The following is a 16,513-nucleotide window of genomic DNA, read 5'->3' on the forward strand; positions in this document are numbered from 1 at the left end:
CTTGATTTTAAAAATGTTTAGAAGGAAGCTTTTACGAACACGTCAAAATTCAGTGAAGCGGAACGTCTTGAGCTGAAGAAGGCGATGACTGAGGCCATAGCCGGTAATTGAACTGTGGGTGGGGCGACTTGGTGTGTTAATAATAATAGATATAGTAATCGGGGTCAGATAGCTCCACATACACATGTCATGAGCGCCAAAAACACACACACACACAGAGGGTGGAGGAAACCGGAGTACATGGGGAAAAAACTGTTAAAAGTCATGGCTGTAAACAGATATCATATCCTGAGAGCGAGAGAGGTATTCAAGATCGCGAGATACGAACTCACTACATCTAATTTTCACTGTCGCGAACAACTGTCCCAAAGCGTATTTGTGTTTTTCATCAAGGAGCAAGTATATCTGTTTATGTAAAGTTTATATAAAAATCTCATGGACAAGAAGGGTAATTTGATTTAGCATTGCTGAAGAAGCCAGTTCAGTTTGTCTTTCATCAGAGATCCCAAGGTTAGGCAGGACATCTCTGAGGAACATAAACCAGACATTATCAACACTGGGTTGTTTAAAATCAGACAGTACTCGCTTATACAATGGAGGTGTGACAGTTACAGTAGTTACTGCCCTGGCTTCCTTGGATACGGTCTTGACAATCAGCGTTCTGTGTGTGTGTTCTCGTTTTCTGCCGACAGGTTTGCCGTTTATTACTGTCATTACCTCTCCTCGTGTACCCAGTGAGTCAGAGGAATCCAGTCCTTGTGTCCAGGAGTCGAGCTGAATGACAACAATGCGCATGCGTTGACTCGTCAGTGAAAGACGAATGTGTTTGTCTGGCTTTGGTTCCGCCATTATGTACAGTGGTATGCAATCGTTCACAAATCATTGACGGAGATTGTAATGTACCGACTGTTCACTCTTGTGAACGACAGGAGACAGTGGAATGAATGAATACCCGCCGTTCTGACTTCAAACTTTTCTCCACCCATTCTGTCTCTCTCCAATGCCCTAGTTGCTGGCACGGCATTAAACATAAACAAACAATTCCCTCTCCAACACCATTCCCTCTCCAACACCAAACCCATTTTTGAAATGTAGCGAGATGAACATCCTTGGTAGAAAATGGTGAGACTTGCGGAACGTGTGCAAAGCTGGATGATATTCTTTGTCCACATCGCCTTAGAAACATTGTTTGTGTATTGATTACTCTAAAGGTCGTCAGTGTTTACTGATCATTCCAACTGCTGTCCAAACATCTTACCTCACCGGGGTCCATTCATGTTGTATTTGTATAACAAGAGGGGAATAACCCTGTAAATTCTTTGTTCTCATCTTAAGATCTTCTTAAGAGACATGAGTAAACAGCTCATCACGGCCTGCAGCCTGTGTACTCAGAATTAACAGGCGAGAGCACATCCTGTTCGGAGTTTTCTTTCTTGTTAAACAAAGCTTGCATAAATTTCTGTCGTATGTAACCTAAATTCTGTTTTGCATCAATGAAACCATCGTCTGTTGCCAATACGGATATCTTAAATATCTTAAAATTCTTTATAGAGGGTTGTCAGCTTGTCGACACATTTTCAATTACTGTCTAGTGACCTACTTGAGGACCGGATGGAGATCGTAGAGTTATCTTCCGACTTCCGGACTGTATGTCTATGCGATGAGAGAGTGGCTTTGCGCCTGGCCTACCTTCGAGGTAGCTTTATCTCTTGTTCATAACAACAGCCCCTGAGAGGCAGAGAAACTCTGGAGCTGCAGAGTGTGAGCCTCGCCACCCTGTGGCCCCCATCGTGTTATCACGTTAAATAATTGAACGCGGAAGTCCCTCGGGGTAGGTTCGGCTTCGCTGTACCCAAGACAGTCCATTGGTTGGCTGAGCTCTTGTCCGCACCATTTACGGTAGACGTAGTCAGACGTGCATTATAGACACCAGGGAAATGAAACTTTGCTGGAACAGTACAAGGTCGGCGTGGAGACACTGAAAAGATTTGCTGATTTTTAAAGAAAACATTCTACTCACACACTCACGCATGCACACAGTTCCATCACACTCGCACCCGGTCATCACAAAGAACACAGCATCAAAGTCCACGCAACTTACAAAGTCAGAAACATTACATGCCAACAAGCCAGTTGTACGAAATCTCCTAAAAGTAAAAATATTACAGTTTAGACAAACAAGAGTGACACAATCAAAAACAAAATCATCAAAATTCACTACCCTGGATGGATGTGAATGAGCGATGTTTAGCTTTGCCTTGTTCTTCCCGCCGTCCCCAGCCTTTCCTTTTCCCCTTCCTTCTGCGTGAGGTTCAGAGGATGGACAGAATGTCGACAGTCCTTCAATGGAACTGTCGAGGAATCCGAGCCAACTGCGAAGAACACTTGCTTCTCTTTTCTCTCCCGATGTTATAGTTCTGCAGGAGACTTATCTCCTACCTTCTACTTCTTTTTCCTTCAAAGGCTCTCGAATTTTACGCCAGGACTCATTCAGGTGAGACTGCTCTTCTTTTTCGCTCCCACGTTTGGTTTAGCCAAATACTACTTTCCACTTATCTTCAGCCATTGCTGTCCGGGTTACTGTGGGCAAAACGATGGTTATCTGTTGTGTCTATCTTCCTCCCTCTGCTCGGATCTCCCGGCAGGACCTTGAGGGTCTTCTGAGCCAACTTCCTTTTTCTGTTTTTCTTTTGATGGACTTTAATGGGCATTCCCCCGGGCTTGGGGCTTCATCTGACGCTAGAGAAGAGTTGTTGGGATTTTTTAAAATGGAAAGTGATCTCTGAATTTTAAACGACTTTCTGTCGGCCATACAGCAGCACTTTATCGGATGTTGACCTATCAGTTGTCAGTCCAACATTATTATTAGACTTTACTGGACTGTACACACCGACCTGTACGGCAATAATCACTTTCCCATAATTTTACAAAGTTCAGCTTCTCTGGAGCAGGATGATAATTTTTATAACAGTGGGTGGAACCATCTAAGGCAGATTGACCTGCTTTTCAAGCCCTCTTCACCACCCGCCTATGCTCTAGGTCAAGTTTTAATTTAGAAAATTGTAGTAACCAGGATCATCATACACAGATTTCTACGACTGCTTTAGCTGGAGTTATTTCGACATCTATTCCGAAGAAAGAGACAAGGAAACATCATCTATATGTCCCTTGGTTCACCTAAGAGTGCCAGATGGCTCAACATCTTGCCTTCCAGCATCCCACTCCGGAAAATGTGCTGAACGCCGCCGAGCACGGGCTTTCTATATTTTCAAACAAAGAAAACTTGTGGGGCAGAGGTTCGTGTCCTTATCCTTCCACACCACATTCCAGGCGGCGTGGAAGGCCACGAGGAAGATAAAGGGAAGGTTTCATGCTGGCTCAATAGGCCACCTGCCGGTTCGAGACTGTTCTCACGGAGCTTCGGGATGTGTCAGATATAGGGCTTTACATTCTGGTTTAGGGTTTAGTGATGGCTTTATTAGTCACAACATCCCTCTTTTACCTATTACCTACTCTTTATGTTATTCTTGCCTCTCATGTTGGCTTTTATTCTTTAGGATGTTATTGTTAAATCACCTGTGGGTTTCTGTTCCTAAACCTTTTAATTTATGATTATTTCTGAACATAACTATAGAACTTAAAAGAAGCACGCTATTTTATTTCCAACCATACAATAATAGCTACTAATGTTTTTAAAAGAAAGGAATGATAATACCTAATATCACATTCGGATCTCGTCTGTTGATGGTTCTCTCCCTCCCCACCCTCCTGCTCCAACACCAAATAATAAAACCGATATTTGCGGAGTAGCGGTTGGTATACCAAATTATTGAGACAGCCCCGGGTAACTGAGACCCTGACATGCTCGGAGTTTGAACTTCCCCAGGGTATATTGAAATCTTAATCTGTGACTGTGCTGGGAGTGGAGGAAATGATGTAGGTCACAGACTGACCCGCTCCAGCCTGCCCCAGCGGAACGGGAGGAGGAAATGAGAGCTTGTCACACCTCGTTGCCATCAAGTGCTTTCTGTCAATAGCTGGCAGCGATCTTGGTGCTTGAAGGTCTGGTGTGTTTCTACTTCACCCTCATTCTGTTTTATATGTGGTGATGGTGTGTGTTGTGTCCGTATTTTATTAGTTTTAAGGCTTGTGCTCATCATAACCTCTTTAGGAACAAAGTTTTTTTTTTAACTTTTGAATTCGAGAAACAGATGGGGTTGAAGTGATGGGTGAGAAAGAACCGGATGTCGTGCTATATTTAGTGGCAGAAGAGGACAACTTCTGTGTAGCCAGCAACATCATCGACCTTTTCGTCTTCGCTAGTTAATTACCCAGAGCAAGGCGATAGCAAACGTCTCCTCAAACTGATTTTCTCTCCGGAGTCTTTGCAAAGGATCAGTCTGCTTTGTTGTCCTCGGGCTCGACGGGTCGTCGCCACTTTGATCAACCGGTCCGACTTTATCTTGCAGAGATAGAAAGAGATGAGTTGGCGGCGAGATGCTAGGGAAGACGATAGATAGAAGTCTTTAAGACTTATCTCACCTATTCGGATCTCATTGAGTTGGAGAGATTAACTAGCCGTGACATTTTAGAAACGGGGATTATGAATTTCCGGTGTAGATGCAGCATATTTAGACAAAACTGGTAGAGAAGGTCATTCATAAAGTAACTAATCTTAGATATTTTAACAAATTACACAGGATATTCAGGGATTACTTAAGCTGAACTGTTCCGTTTCTACTTTTGACTGTAGCGCCCTCGGCTACAATAAGATGCGGAGTGATGGCGAGGATGGCGGAAGAGGCAGCTGGAATTACAGTTAACGAAGTGGAAATAATAATGATTTATCTAAAGCTTTACTCCACACGGAGGCAAGCTCAGTACACTTTACAAGAAACAAAGGCGGCAGATAATGATGCCGTATGACAAATGGACCTCACACACACATGCACAGTGAATATTGCCAGAAACTTGAGAAAATATAACTCCCGCTACCCACCACCATCACCCACCCCGCCAAGATCACGCGGCAGCGTATTATTGTCGGTTGGGTGAGAAAAATGCGTGGGGCAGGTGACTGGGTGAAGCCTGGCCGTCACATGCTCACCGTCTGAATTCCTGATGTCGCGGCTGACGACGGCGCTGGAATAAGGCCAGCGAGGTGAAGGCCGCAGAGTTCAAGACGACTCGACACCAACAGTAAGTTACCTCCACGTGAAATTTGGGGTAGGGGTGAGTTGGATGGGTTGGGTTGGTAGCTATGTTCGCTGGAGGGTAGGTCGCAGGAAAGGGTTACTTTTCATCCCCTCCGCCTTTTGTGTCGGTCGTAAATTGTTCTATGAACATCACCACACGCTCGCAACTTTGTTTTGTTGGTTGGTGGAAATGAGAGATTTCGAGATGTGTGGTTGTGGACTAGTGATAAGGTTGCAGCAAACGGAAATTGTCATTTAAAAAAAAAGGCAATTGCCCATTTGCTGGGTTTTAAGAGGTCTTGCAACGAAGAAGCCCCTCACCCTCTCTCCCCCACCTTCCTGCAGGCGATAGAAGTTTGTCTGGAAGTTTGTCAAAGCAACGTGCCAGATGAATGAATGTCAGAAGACTGAAGGATGGGCAGATATTAATAACAGGCAATGTCATTCACAATCCACCTCAACCCCCACAGCTTTTCACCCTCCTGACACAAACAAAACATGGGGGTAAAGGTGAAGGTCATTATAAATTTTGAGTGACCTATGTTTGTACCTGGAGAAGGAGTGCAAATAATTAATTATTAAATAGATAAAAACATTCTCTTTGGAAAGATTTTTTAAAAAATGTCTAGGTTAGTCGTTTCTGTTTTATTGCCCGATCGGATAGAACAGCATTTTCTGATTGAAGAAAAATGTTTTTCTCGCATAAAATTCCCGTGTCATGAATTATTTATGTACTTAAAACATGGGCAGCGACTGCAGTTTCTGCTTCGCTAGCCAGCGGAAGTGGGTTTTCTCAAGGTAGCGCAATGAAAGTGAAACTGCGAAACAAAATTAATAGGTCTCTGTCTCCAGCAGGAGGCTGTCATGTGACACACAACACGTGAGAGTGCAGTTTTGAGTTATTTATAGTAAAGGCTGTAACGGTGGTAAGGCTGTGACGTGGCTATGTGACGTCAGCGAGGGACAGGAAGTGTCGGTTATTGTTAGGATTTGAATTCAAGTGATCGGTGGTGTGTCGTTACTTGGATTAGTGATATATATTAGTGATAATAATCAAGATGGATATGAGCAATGTCCAACCATATTGTATCAAGTCACACTGGGATCGAGGAGACAGCATCGGAGGACGAGAGAGTCCCGTGTAATTTCTCTTATAATATTAAAGACAACATCCTATAAAACATTCAACTTTTTCCACATGAACAGACACGATAATAAACGAGATTCAAACTGATCCTACTCTTTACGAGATTCTAAGCAGTTTTATTTGGCCTTTACAATCCCTTTAAACATGTTACACACCTCCAGCCCAGTGGTTACTGTTAACAGTGTGTATGTGTGTGTGTGAGGGCAATAAGGCCGCCGGCCTTCTTGTCAAATAAACTCACAACGCATTCGCTCCAAAATAATTTTTGCGAAGCTGTGCTGCAAGGATGGGATAATTAAACAAGGAACTTTACAGCTTATCTCAACAAGTAAATCACTCTCAAACATCACTCATCAGATGAAGCTAGCCAGCTAAAGAGCCATTTCTCCTACATCCTCTCAAGTTCTTAAAAGATGGAATTTGTCTCTCTGGCTTATTGATGTTGATATATATGTTAGATATCATACGCCTTGCGTGCTAACAGGAAGTTTCGTTCACTGACATCGCCCACTACACATCGCATACCATGTGTTCTCTGTCCACAGTATACCAGACTTGGTTTTTTTTTTCAGTACTCGGAATTTGAGTAAATATACACTAAATCTTTAAGTTAGAATACAGTTAAGATATTTTTGTTTTTGGAATTCCGATTTTGAAAGTCAGGTTCAAAAAGGGGAAAAGTAGGAACTGAGCGTGAGTGGTTCACCGTGTCTAAGGCCTGGCATTTGCAAAGCAGGGGTAGTAGAGCTTTCTTTTTTCCACCAATTCTACATCCCTTGATAAATCAAGTACCCATTTCTACTAAGCAGTTTGGCAGTTTGAAACCACAGACCTTAGTAGGTCTCGAAAACCTTAGTCCGGCAGTGGAGAGCACCACCGAGGGCCTTATTCATAAGTCGTTACACGATAGGAAATTAAAGACAAATTTCTTCGTATTTACGATGCACTGTCCAGTTCCCGCGGATATTTTACTTTACCCCAGGGCATCGTTGCCACTGATTTATAACTACAGTTTTAGGGGTAAGCAACATCCGTGGTCTGAACACCGCTTGAACAGAGATAAGACTTGCTGTTAATTTAACCGGTAGAATGACTTACCCTCGCCTTGTGACGACTGCAGCCTGTCATGGACCATCCACAGACACGCGCATTCTTTCCACAAACCAAAATATCCTGATCGCTTGAGGGTCGGCGTACCTTCTTAGAGGCACGAATAATTATTCAATTCAAATACAATGTCAAATGAAACAAAGGCAAAGTATCAACACTCATAGATTCACTCCTTCATTCGCCACACAAGATATATTACCAATATATTATCATTCGTCCAACGTACTATTAAAGTTAACAATAAAATCGACTCTCATAAATATTGTCACTGATGAAGAATAAAAAAAAAAAAATGTTCGTTCTTGATGAAACATTAACCTTTCATATTAAAGTCTTTGAGACCCTCCCGAGTCCTCTATTCTAATCAGTCCCACTGATCTTCTTTCCACGAAGTCTATTTATTATTAAAAATAAATGGTTTTTACTGTACCACCAGTTTACAAGCGGAACGTCTCAGTCTTGCGCATGCGGCCGCCTCCTAGGTGTTTGGCAGGATGATGTTAGATTAGCTGAAGGCCGGGAGGAAACCTTTCCTCCACCGGCGCTTACTCTCAGGCTGTTAAGAACTGTCCCTTCCAGGCGACAGATGGAGGTCGGTGCACCAGTCTTGCACCAAGTTTTCCGTTCTGGGACCGTTGTTTTCTCGCTGACACCAATGTGCGGTTTCTTGGCCCCACCAAGAAACTGTACTGCGGGATGCCCAAGCCACAGAGCTCCCCACGGTGCGGACACGGACTACAGTGACTCACGACCTGTGAAGTACATCCACCTGTAGTTTAACCACGGTATTACTTTCCGTAATACTTTTTCCGCTGTCGCAGCAGTAGCGAGAAAGTCCCGATAAAATCCACCAGCTTCAACTCTGTTCCGCCGTTAGCTCTCTGCTCACCGTTTTTTTTCCAACGTTATTTTCCTCTATCTTTTACGTCACCTTATTTTGACATCACAGTTTACGTCATTTGCTCAAGGGCAAACAACTTCCAGCCCACTACGCTAGATCAGATCAACCACGGTTGTCGATCTTCCCTCCTAACCCCCTCTACTAAGTACTTGTCCGTTACACAGCCATTAGTATTTATCACGATCACCATGGCTTTCTTGCACTTACTGCTGTGAGACACTAAGACACTTTGCAGCCAAGAGCTCCTCATGACCTAAGCTCTAATTAACTCGCTAAACCTCTGACCTTTTTTGACACAGAACTTTTGGTGTCCCACAAAGCCATCTGGCTTGGTCTTGATCCTCTTCGGGTGTAAGCATTTCACATGCTTGGCGGCACATCTTGCTGCTCTCGTATTAATCGTATTAGTCTTCCCCAGTGCCTGACACATTTCCACGGGTCGTTTAAAGAATTCTAGGATTGGTTTAAAGGCTATAGTTTAAGTTTTGACACCTTTTTCTTATGGTTTGCTTTTTCCTAGACACTGCAATGATACAGTAACTTCAATAATTTAGAAAATACAGACCAAAAAGAATGTTTCCACAAAGTTGTTCACAATTCCAGCCTCTCAGATTCTAGTTTTATTACAGATACTTTGAAATATCTAAGTCAAGTTTTGTAGTAAATATCACACCCAAATATGTGCATAAGTTTGCAATGGAGTTTATTTCGATTTTATAAAATCAGTCTTTATTTTTGCAGAGAAGTCCCCACTTTTCCTGAACAGTATATTAAGTTTGTTTTAGTCTGGCTGGCTTCTAGACTAGAAACTTCGTACCAGACAGTTTAGCCGGCTGAGTAATCCCTGAGGACTTGTCGATGACAAGATGACAAACTACAAAAGAGGAAGCTGAGTGGCCGCTGGAAAAGACTGTACATTGTATTTACATCTTGAAGATCTCTAGGAAAGCAAGCAATAGAAGAGATGACTACCTCCCCCTCTCCAGGGTTGCCATTCTTGTCTAACGATTCCGATCACTTGTATATTTTCTGGGCGGTCCGGTGGTACCTGTTATCAATGTAACGAGGATTGGGTGTCCTGGATTCCGATCTCGTCTCGGACACACTGTTCTTTCTCTGCTTGAAGCAGAGGTAAAGCTACCCCAGAGTAACCGAAAGGGTGATGTGGGTGGGTAGGGGATGATATCCTAGCTTGGTCAGTACACTCGACTACAGAGCGGAAAGTCGCCGATTCAAGGCTCAGGGTGGACCGGTGGTAGGAAAAGTCCAGAACCCCATGATGGTGCTTGATTTTTTTCAGGAAAAGTAAAAGGCGGTGGAAAATTTGGTTTCCACCTTCTACTATGCCGTGCTCTTCGCTTGATGAACCACTTACAGCTGACCTCCCATTGGCTTTCATATTTCTAAACTGTGGTGCACCTTGCTTTTGCCTTGCAGCCATCAACAAGGTGACTGAGGACGTCCGTGGGGACAATCTCATTTTTAAACTGTCACAGTCCCAGGCTCGAAACCCGCGAGAGAACCATTTCCTTGCATGACTTGCATGGGCAATAAGCTTTAAAAAAAAACTGGATTTTTCAGCTGATAAATTTTGTCTTCTTATAGTTTGGGTTCTGTGGAGTTGACCCTGTGCTGTCGGCGGCACGCGCATTAATGAGATGGTTGCATGCTATCAACAATGGATTCTGTTAACATCACAGTAGTAACCTTGAGCAGAGCTAGTTTGTATTCCAGTGTTTAAAAAACATGTCGGACAAACAAGGAAATGAATGCAAGTAATGTTTTCCGTTAGTTGAAGTTGGGAGAAAGTTTATTTTGGTATTATTCGAGATTTATAATGGTTTTGTTGACAAACATGTTCCAGGTACCATGCGAATATGCTTGCGCGGGGAGAAAAGCGCCTTTCTTTCTCTGTATTTCCTCCAGCTCTCTGACTTTCTCTTTTCTCTAGAATTATTCAGGTAGAAAACATTTAAATTTACCAGGTTGGCTGTCACGTTTCCGGCTTTATACATGAAGGATGAACATAAGATACAAAGGGCCTCGTTCATGGAAATTAAATGTGAGAATGAAGGGTCTCAGATAACAACTTCCTCTCACTGGCCATGTCGACATGACCCTTGACCCTACGGGGGAACACAAGCCACGGAAGCATGGCAAGGACACGGAAAGGACAGGTCCTCTCACAGCGAGGGTTCTTATTGAAAGGTACAGAAAGGGGTGGCAGCAGCACATCATCATAAAACAGTTTTCGGACAAAGTGAAGGTTGACAGACGCCTGTCACGTTACCTGTCGTCGTCCCTGCGCGGTCTACCTGAACCGCTCACCTGGGCGCGCACCATTGTCACCGGGACGCACGCACGGGGCGCCGGGGTGAACCACCGGAACCTTGGATGTTCCCGGACAGTCGGGTGCACGACAGTTTTCAGTTTCTCTCGTGTCATCTCCTCCTCCTCTTCCTCGCTTCATTGCATTTGTTTGACCACACGGACCTGCCAGCAGTTCTGCTGAACGTGAGGCAGGTGTCGGAGGAAGTGAAGCAGGTCTGCTGCAGCAAGATGGAGGGACTCAACGTCCTGCACTTGCGCTTGTCGCCCCGGACGCTGATGGGCAAGGAGTGCTTTACGCCACCCGTTGCCCTCCCCTACGGTGCCGTTAGCCCCGTGAGTAGCACCCCGTCTTTGCGAGAGGAGTTCAAGGTGAGTTCAGATCCTCTTTTATGAAACAGATAATTCCTACTCCCCACCCGCCTCTGAATGAGGTCACGTTGATGGAGATTTTGTAGTGATTTTGAGATGGCTTAGAATAGATGTTAGCTGCCTGTATATAATGTATATATATATAATGACATCTGTCCCTTATACTAGTGAACGTTTTTAACCCCAAGTGCTATAAAAATGTCGCCATTAGAACTCATGAGCGCGTGCTTTTGAAGCACTCTATAAATTGTCTCCCATCGTAAAGCATGAGTGCTTTTTGTGGAAGCACTCAGATGCTGGCGCCACCTGTATAAAATTGTCGCTCTTGCCGACAGAAGGTTCACGGTTGTTGAGGCCGTCGTAGTCAAGGAGTCAGTGCATTTCGTCCACACACACACACTTCACACACCATCACAACGTTCATCTGCTTTCTCATCGCCAGTCTCAAGAGCCGTTCCCTCCATCACTAGCCCTCAGACTATAGACATCCTATCAGTAGTACCTCTACATATAAGTTTAATCCCCTCCACAACCGAGCTCGCATGTAAAAAAAAAAAAAAAAAAAACCCCAAAAAACTCGGATACTAAATCGTTTCCCCCATATAAAATACATTATTTACACTGTTTTTATTTTGAAACATTTACATTTTCACTAATATTACTTTCTTTTCTATTTTTTAACTTAGTTTTTTTCACTTTTCATAACTTTTTAACTTACCCTAAACTTAAATGCTACCACTTTATTCATCACTTTTTTAACCTGTTTTTGCCCACTCACGCCTTCTGCACCACCAGACGAAGAGTTGCCAAGCGCTTTACGTTACGAGATACAATGACATACGAGCTCGTATCTCGAATTTCTGCTCGTAAGAACAAAATTTCCACGAATTTTTGGTTCGTATCTCGATTTACTCGTATATTGGTTCACTCGTATGTAGAGGTCTTACAGTACTTACATCACCAGCATCAACTATTCTCATTAATTGGCTCATTTGCTGTGTTAATTCTTCTTGCCACGACCAGACGATGAATATCAGCAACATTTTGTGTAGTTAACCAGTGAGTCACTTCATGGTGAGGAAGGTGAACTGGTCCACCTGTCTGTATTTTTAAATGCAGAACTGAAACAGTGCAACTCAACGACGGGTGGACTACTTTGTAAGCTTAGTTGTAAGACAATTATGTTGTTTTTGTTATTGTATCGACCACACAGCATCGTGGTGTGTCGCTGTTTCCGTAGTCCGAGAAGATGACTGAGCTTTGTGAGTTTGCTTTGTCTGGAAGTAAGGGAACTACACACTTGTCATTACTAGTCTTTTATTTTTATTTTTTATTATTCCTAAGCTGATGGATTTGTTTTTGTGGGGGGAGCTGGTAGGGGCGGATTGCTGATGAAAGTTGATAAAGCGGGACTTGTAGGATGTGGGAAGTAATAAAACATGGCGACTATGGACGGTGCCGTGGTAGAAGCGCAAACAAACTACAGGCGATGCGGAGGGAAATAGAAGTTGCAAATGGGGAAAACTTACCCGGAAATTGTGGAAGAAAGGTGTGGGAGGGGATATAAGGGGCTGCCTTCTTTGAATAATTCCCGCTTTGTGCTCGACTCTTGTGGGTGGGTAGGTTGATGGAGGCGGAAGATTTCTTTTGGAACTATTTGCACTTCGATGTCGCAAAAAACTGTCGTATTCATTTTATGTTTAAAAAATAATAACAATGGTATTTTGTCATAGCAGCAACAACAGTAACTACTAAGAGTAGGGGATGCTTAATATATATTAATACAGACTTTAGTGACGAAAACTGCCATGATGATCACTGGCGGAAGCTGTTAAGCGGCGTGGACAGGCGGTCAAAGGTCAGATCTTTAAGAGGTTTTTGTCGAGAGCTCTGTCAGACGACAGGGTGCTTCCCTTCATGTCGTTCTATCTCGCCCGCATCCTTTTCCATCTTGCAGATCCATAATTCATCCATCCCTTGACTGGTATCAGTTAAGGAACAGTTATTTTGGGACCGGTCGTCAGAGGGGAAACAACTGGTATTGGTTAAGCAACGGTTATGCTGGTAGTAGTCGTCAGGGGGGAACAACTGGATAGCCGCAGAGGTTGATAAGGCTCGTCACTTCGGGGGTGGTCAGCAGGTCACGACCAGTCCAGTCCTTTGTGTTTGCAGTCCTGTTCTTTCTGTGACTACCTCTGGGTCCTGCCCCCTACAAGGTACACCGAAGGACGGTCCTGAGTGTCGTCTGATCATGTTGCCGTGCCAAACAAGCTTGCTCCGCTTCACAGTTGCGAGAAAGGGTTTCTGGTGCCCCACTAGGGTGGCAACCATAGTCTGTGGAAAGTCATTGGTTTCACGTTTCCTGTAGGAGATTGAGAGCAGCCTTCTCGGACTTAGTATTGAATGCCTGAATTGTCTGTATCGGCAAGTACAGTCCATCCCTCACATCCGTACAACAGGATTAAGACTGTGAGTGACATGTCCAGTACCTCATACTATACATATTGGTATTGATATGCCGAATCCTCTCCAGTCTTGCCCTGATGCTGACGTCAGTTGTAGAGCTGCCATCTTTGGAAAGGGCAAACGGAAAAGAAAGGAAAAAAAAAAAAAAGCAAGCAGCAAGCCCGGTAGTAGTTAAAAGCGTCGAAAGATCAAAGAGATGTCTGTTCTTTTGTTTCCTTCCCATTTCTTTTCAAGTTTTCTTTTTCATATCCCCCTTACTTTCCCCCTCCTATTCCCCCCCCCCGTCCCCAAATCGCTAGTCTTCTCAAGCGACACAAGCTGGTGACGCGTATTTGCTTCCGTTTTCTTCCTAGCTTTCCAATTGAAACAACCTTGAAGGACGTCGGTTCGAAGCCTGCTTTGGCCAGCAGTTGAACAACTTCCCCTGCCTACCCGCCAGTTTTTAGTCGAAATGGGTACCTAGATTATCAGGGAATTCTGAAAGCAAATACTGAAGAAGGAAGGCATGGCTTCACTTTCAGCAGGTCTATATTAGGCATAGTGAGCCCCTTAACGGCCAACACTTTAACTTACTGGGCAATAATGATTGCTACATACTGTTCGCATGACAACTATAGTCAGACTCCCAGGCCTCTTTGCGTTAATAATGGCGATGGTTTTGTCCAGATTTCAAGACTGTGAAGACCTAATTATTGACTTTGTAGCTCCATGCAGGTTGTTGGCTCTGCGGTCAGTAACTAGGCTGTAGGGCTCTCACCTTTCATTGTTTGTTCCTGCCAGGGTCATCTTGTGACGTCATGCGCGTGCGCACGCATACTGAATCTCAGAAACTTCCTGTTTGAATTTCCCTTCTCCAGCTGACTGTCCGAGATATCGTGCTGGAACGGGGAAGTAAAACTGAACTTGCTGTTGATTATCGTTGACATCACTTGGTCCTGAGGAAGACAGTACCTGCTGAGCGTTTGCTCTCTGAACAAGTGGCAGTTTTAAAGTTACGTGCCTACAAGGGGGTCGCGAATGGTCCTTTTTTAAAGTTCTTATACCGGTATAGTGAAATTAGCTTAGATTGTGACGAGTGGTGAGGGCGACTGTCTCGGCAATGCAGAAGTTGCCCATTGACAGCAAGAAAGGTTCAGCATTACTTCGCTCGTCTAGCACAAGCGGGTTGTCTCAGTTGCCAACATTGTGGATTTAGCGTCAAGGTGCTTCTGAGAAAGCAATGAAAGTTCTTCTGCCATGCATTGGCAGCACTGAAGTTCGCTGAGCTGCGAATAGCAGTGGGTACAGGTCGCTTCTTAGCAAGCAGGCTCAACCTTCTCAAAGCGAGTGTCCAATAAAATAATATTTATTAGCACCTCAGATTTTGCTCATTAACAGCTGCAGATACCAACTTGATTTCTACGACGCGGCGTTCGAGGTTAGCTAATGGCTAGCTGGCTAAGGGGGTCCGGACGTACTCAGGGGGTACAAGTAGTATAAGACATTTTTTCGCGTCTTCACAACAGAAGAGTCAGTCAAGAGCAGAGAACCTAAAATAGCGACGTCACTTCACGCTTCGCCGCAGTAAGTCACTGGCTCGCCTCGTGATCTTTCTTTCACGAAAGGTCAGCACGAGTTAACCGCAGCTTGTGGCGCCACCTATCTTTGTGACTGGCGAACGGAAGGAAGCTTAGGAATGATGCAGGACGGAGTTTGCCGCTATTACAAGGGAGTGAATCCACGGTTATTTATGTAAGAGTCCATGTTTCATGAAGTCAGAATCGTACTCGACCCTGGAAAGAAAGTTTTTTTTTTTTTTTGTGGAAGCCTGGAACCTGTAAGAGCCTGTCGGGTAGACCAAGAACAAACACTTAATTGTAACCCTCAGGGCACACTTTGCCTTCGGAATCAGGAAGTCCCTCTTGTGGTGCGACCAGGAAGCTGCATTCAAAAGGCAGACGACACAAACGTCTCGCGCTGACTGCATGACTGCCTTGGGTTTTTTTTTTTCTTGCTTGACTGATTGTTGTGAGAGATGTTGGGGAAGATGAGACGGAACAAAGGGAACATGGGTGCAGTGGGGCAGCTTGTAAACTCATGTGACTGCGGATCATGTGTCTTGGGTTCAGATCTCATCTCGAGCATGGCTTTCTTTTTTCTCTGCATTCTTCTTGACAAGGAAGGGTACTTTTGGTGTGATGTAGTCGTAGCTGATGGCTCGGCGTAAATTTATTCATTTTACTATTAAATCTTTTTTAATTTAATCTTTTTAAGACACATCATTTCCATGACTAGTCCACACACTGCGGTACCACATCATAAACGGGGATGTCCGGTGGCGCAACGGTTAGCACCTGTGACCAATACAGTGAGGGTGGGCTGTCCTGGGTTCAGCTCTCGTCTCAGGCACGCTGTTTTTTTTTTTCCTGCACGTGGCATCTGTTTACAGGGCTGGCTGTTTGCTGTCTTGCTCGGCGTAAAACATCATCTTTCATGCACCACATCATAAATGTAAAAACATTGGACATTACCTGCAATCTGATCTTCAAAGCCTGATTAAATTTATTTATCCACCTCTAGTCTTTCAACTCAGATCGGCTCGTTACAAAGAAAACAGATTTTGTTTTTCATTTTGCGACACAAACTTCCTGCAGCCGATGATACACAGGGCTGTGCTGGTCGTTTGCGAAATGTCTGTAAATCATCGATGACCAGTGTGTAAACATACAATGAAAAACCATTTAATTAATTTAGCGCATGTTGCGCTGGCGAGCTGTACACGAAAAACTACAAAGGAACCGACAGTCAATCATGCAAGAAACACAACGTGTCATCAAACAGAGCCTGGCACAATGACAGACAGAAAGCGAGAGGATGAAGATGAAGAATTGGAAACAGAGCGGAAGATTTCCCCAGATTATGAAAGTTTAAAAAAAAACAACAACAAACAAACAACCAGGACGGCAGCGTTCTTTACCTTCGACTCCTATTAATCTCGATGGACAAATTTTCCAC

At 44.0% G+C, this 16,513-nt stretch overlaps 1 protein-coding gene across 6 annotated transcripts in view; it reads left to right on the top strand.

Annotated features, from left to right (window-relative positions):
- The window catches only part of LOC112553810 (transient receptor potential cation channel subfamily M member 3-like), a 144,900-nt gene that overhangs the window by 5,639 nt on the left and 122,748 nt on the right, over positions 1-16,513 (top strand). For 3 of the 6 annotated variants that reach the window (XM_025221261.1, XM_025221264.1, XM_025221265.1), the window contains exon 1: positions 10,569-11,053. The exons of 1 other annotated variant lie outside the window; for it this stretch is intronic. In XM_025221261.1, coding sequence (XP_025077046.1) covers positions 10,748-11,053 — 306 coding nt within the window. In that variant the 5' untranslated portion in view covers positions 10,569-10,747. Of the gene's footprint in view, positions 1-10,565; positions 11,054-16,513 lie in introns of those variants that run through there. 2 more of the 6 variants (XM_025221263.1, XM_025221266.1) reach the window with 2 other exon arrangements.

Source organism: Pomacea canaliculata, linkage group LG13 (genome assembly GCF_003073045.1).
Source record: "Pomacea canaliculata isolate SZHN2017 linkage group LG13, ASM307304v1, whole genome shotgun sequence".
Classification (NCBI taxonomy): Eukaryota; Metazoa; Mollusca; class Gastropoda; order Architaenioglossa; family Ampullariidae; genus Pomacea; species Pomacea canaliculata.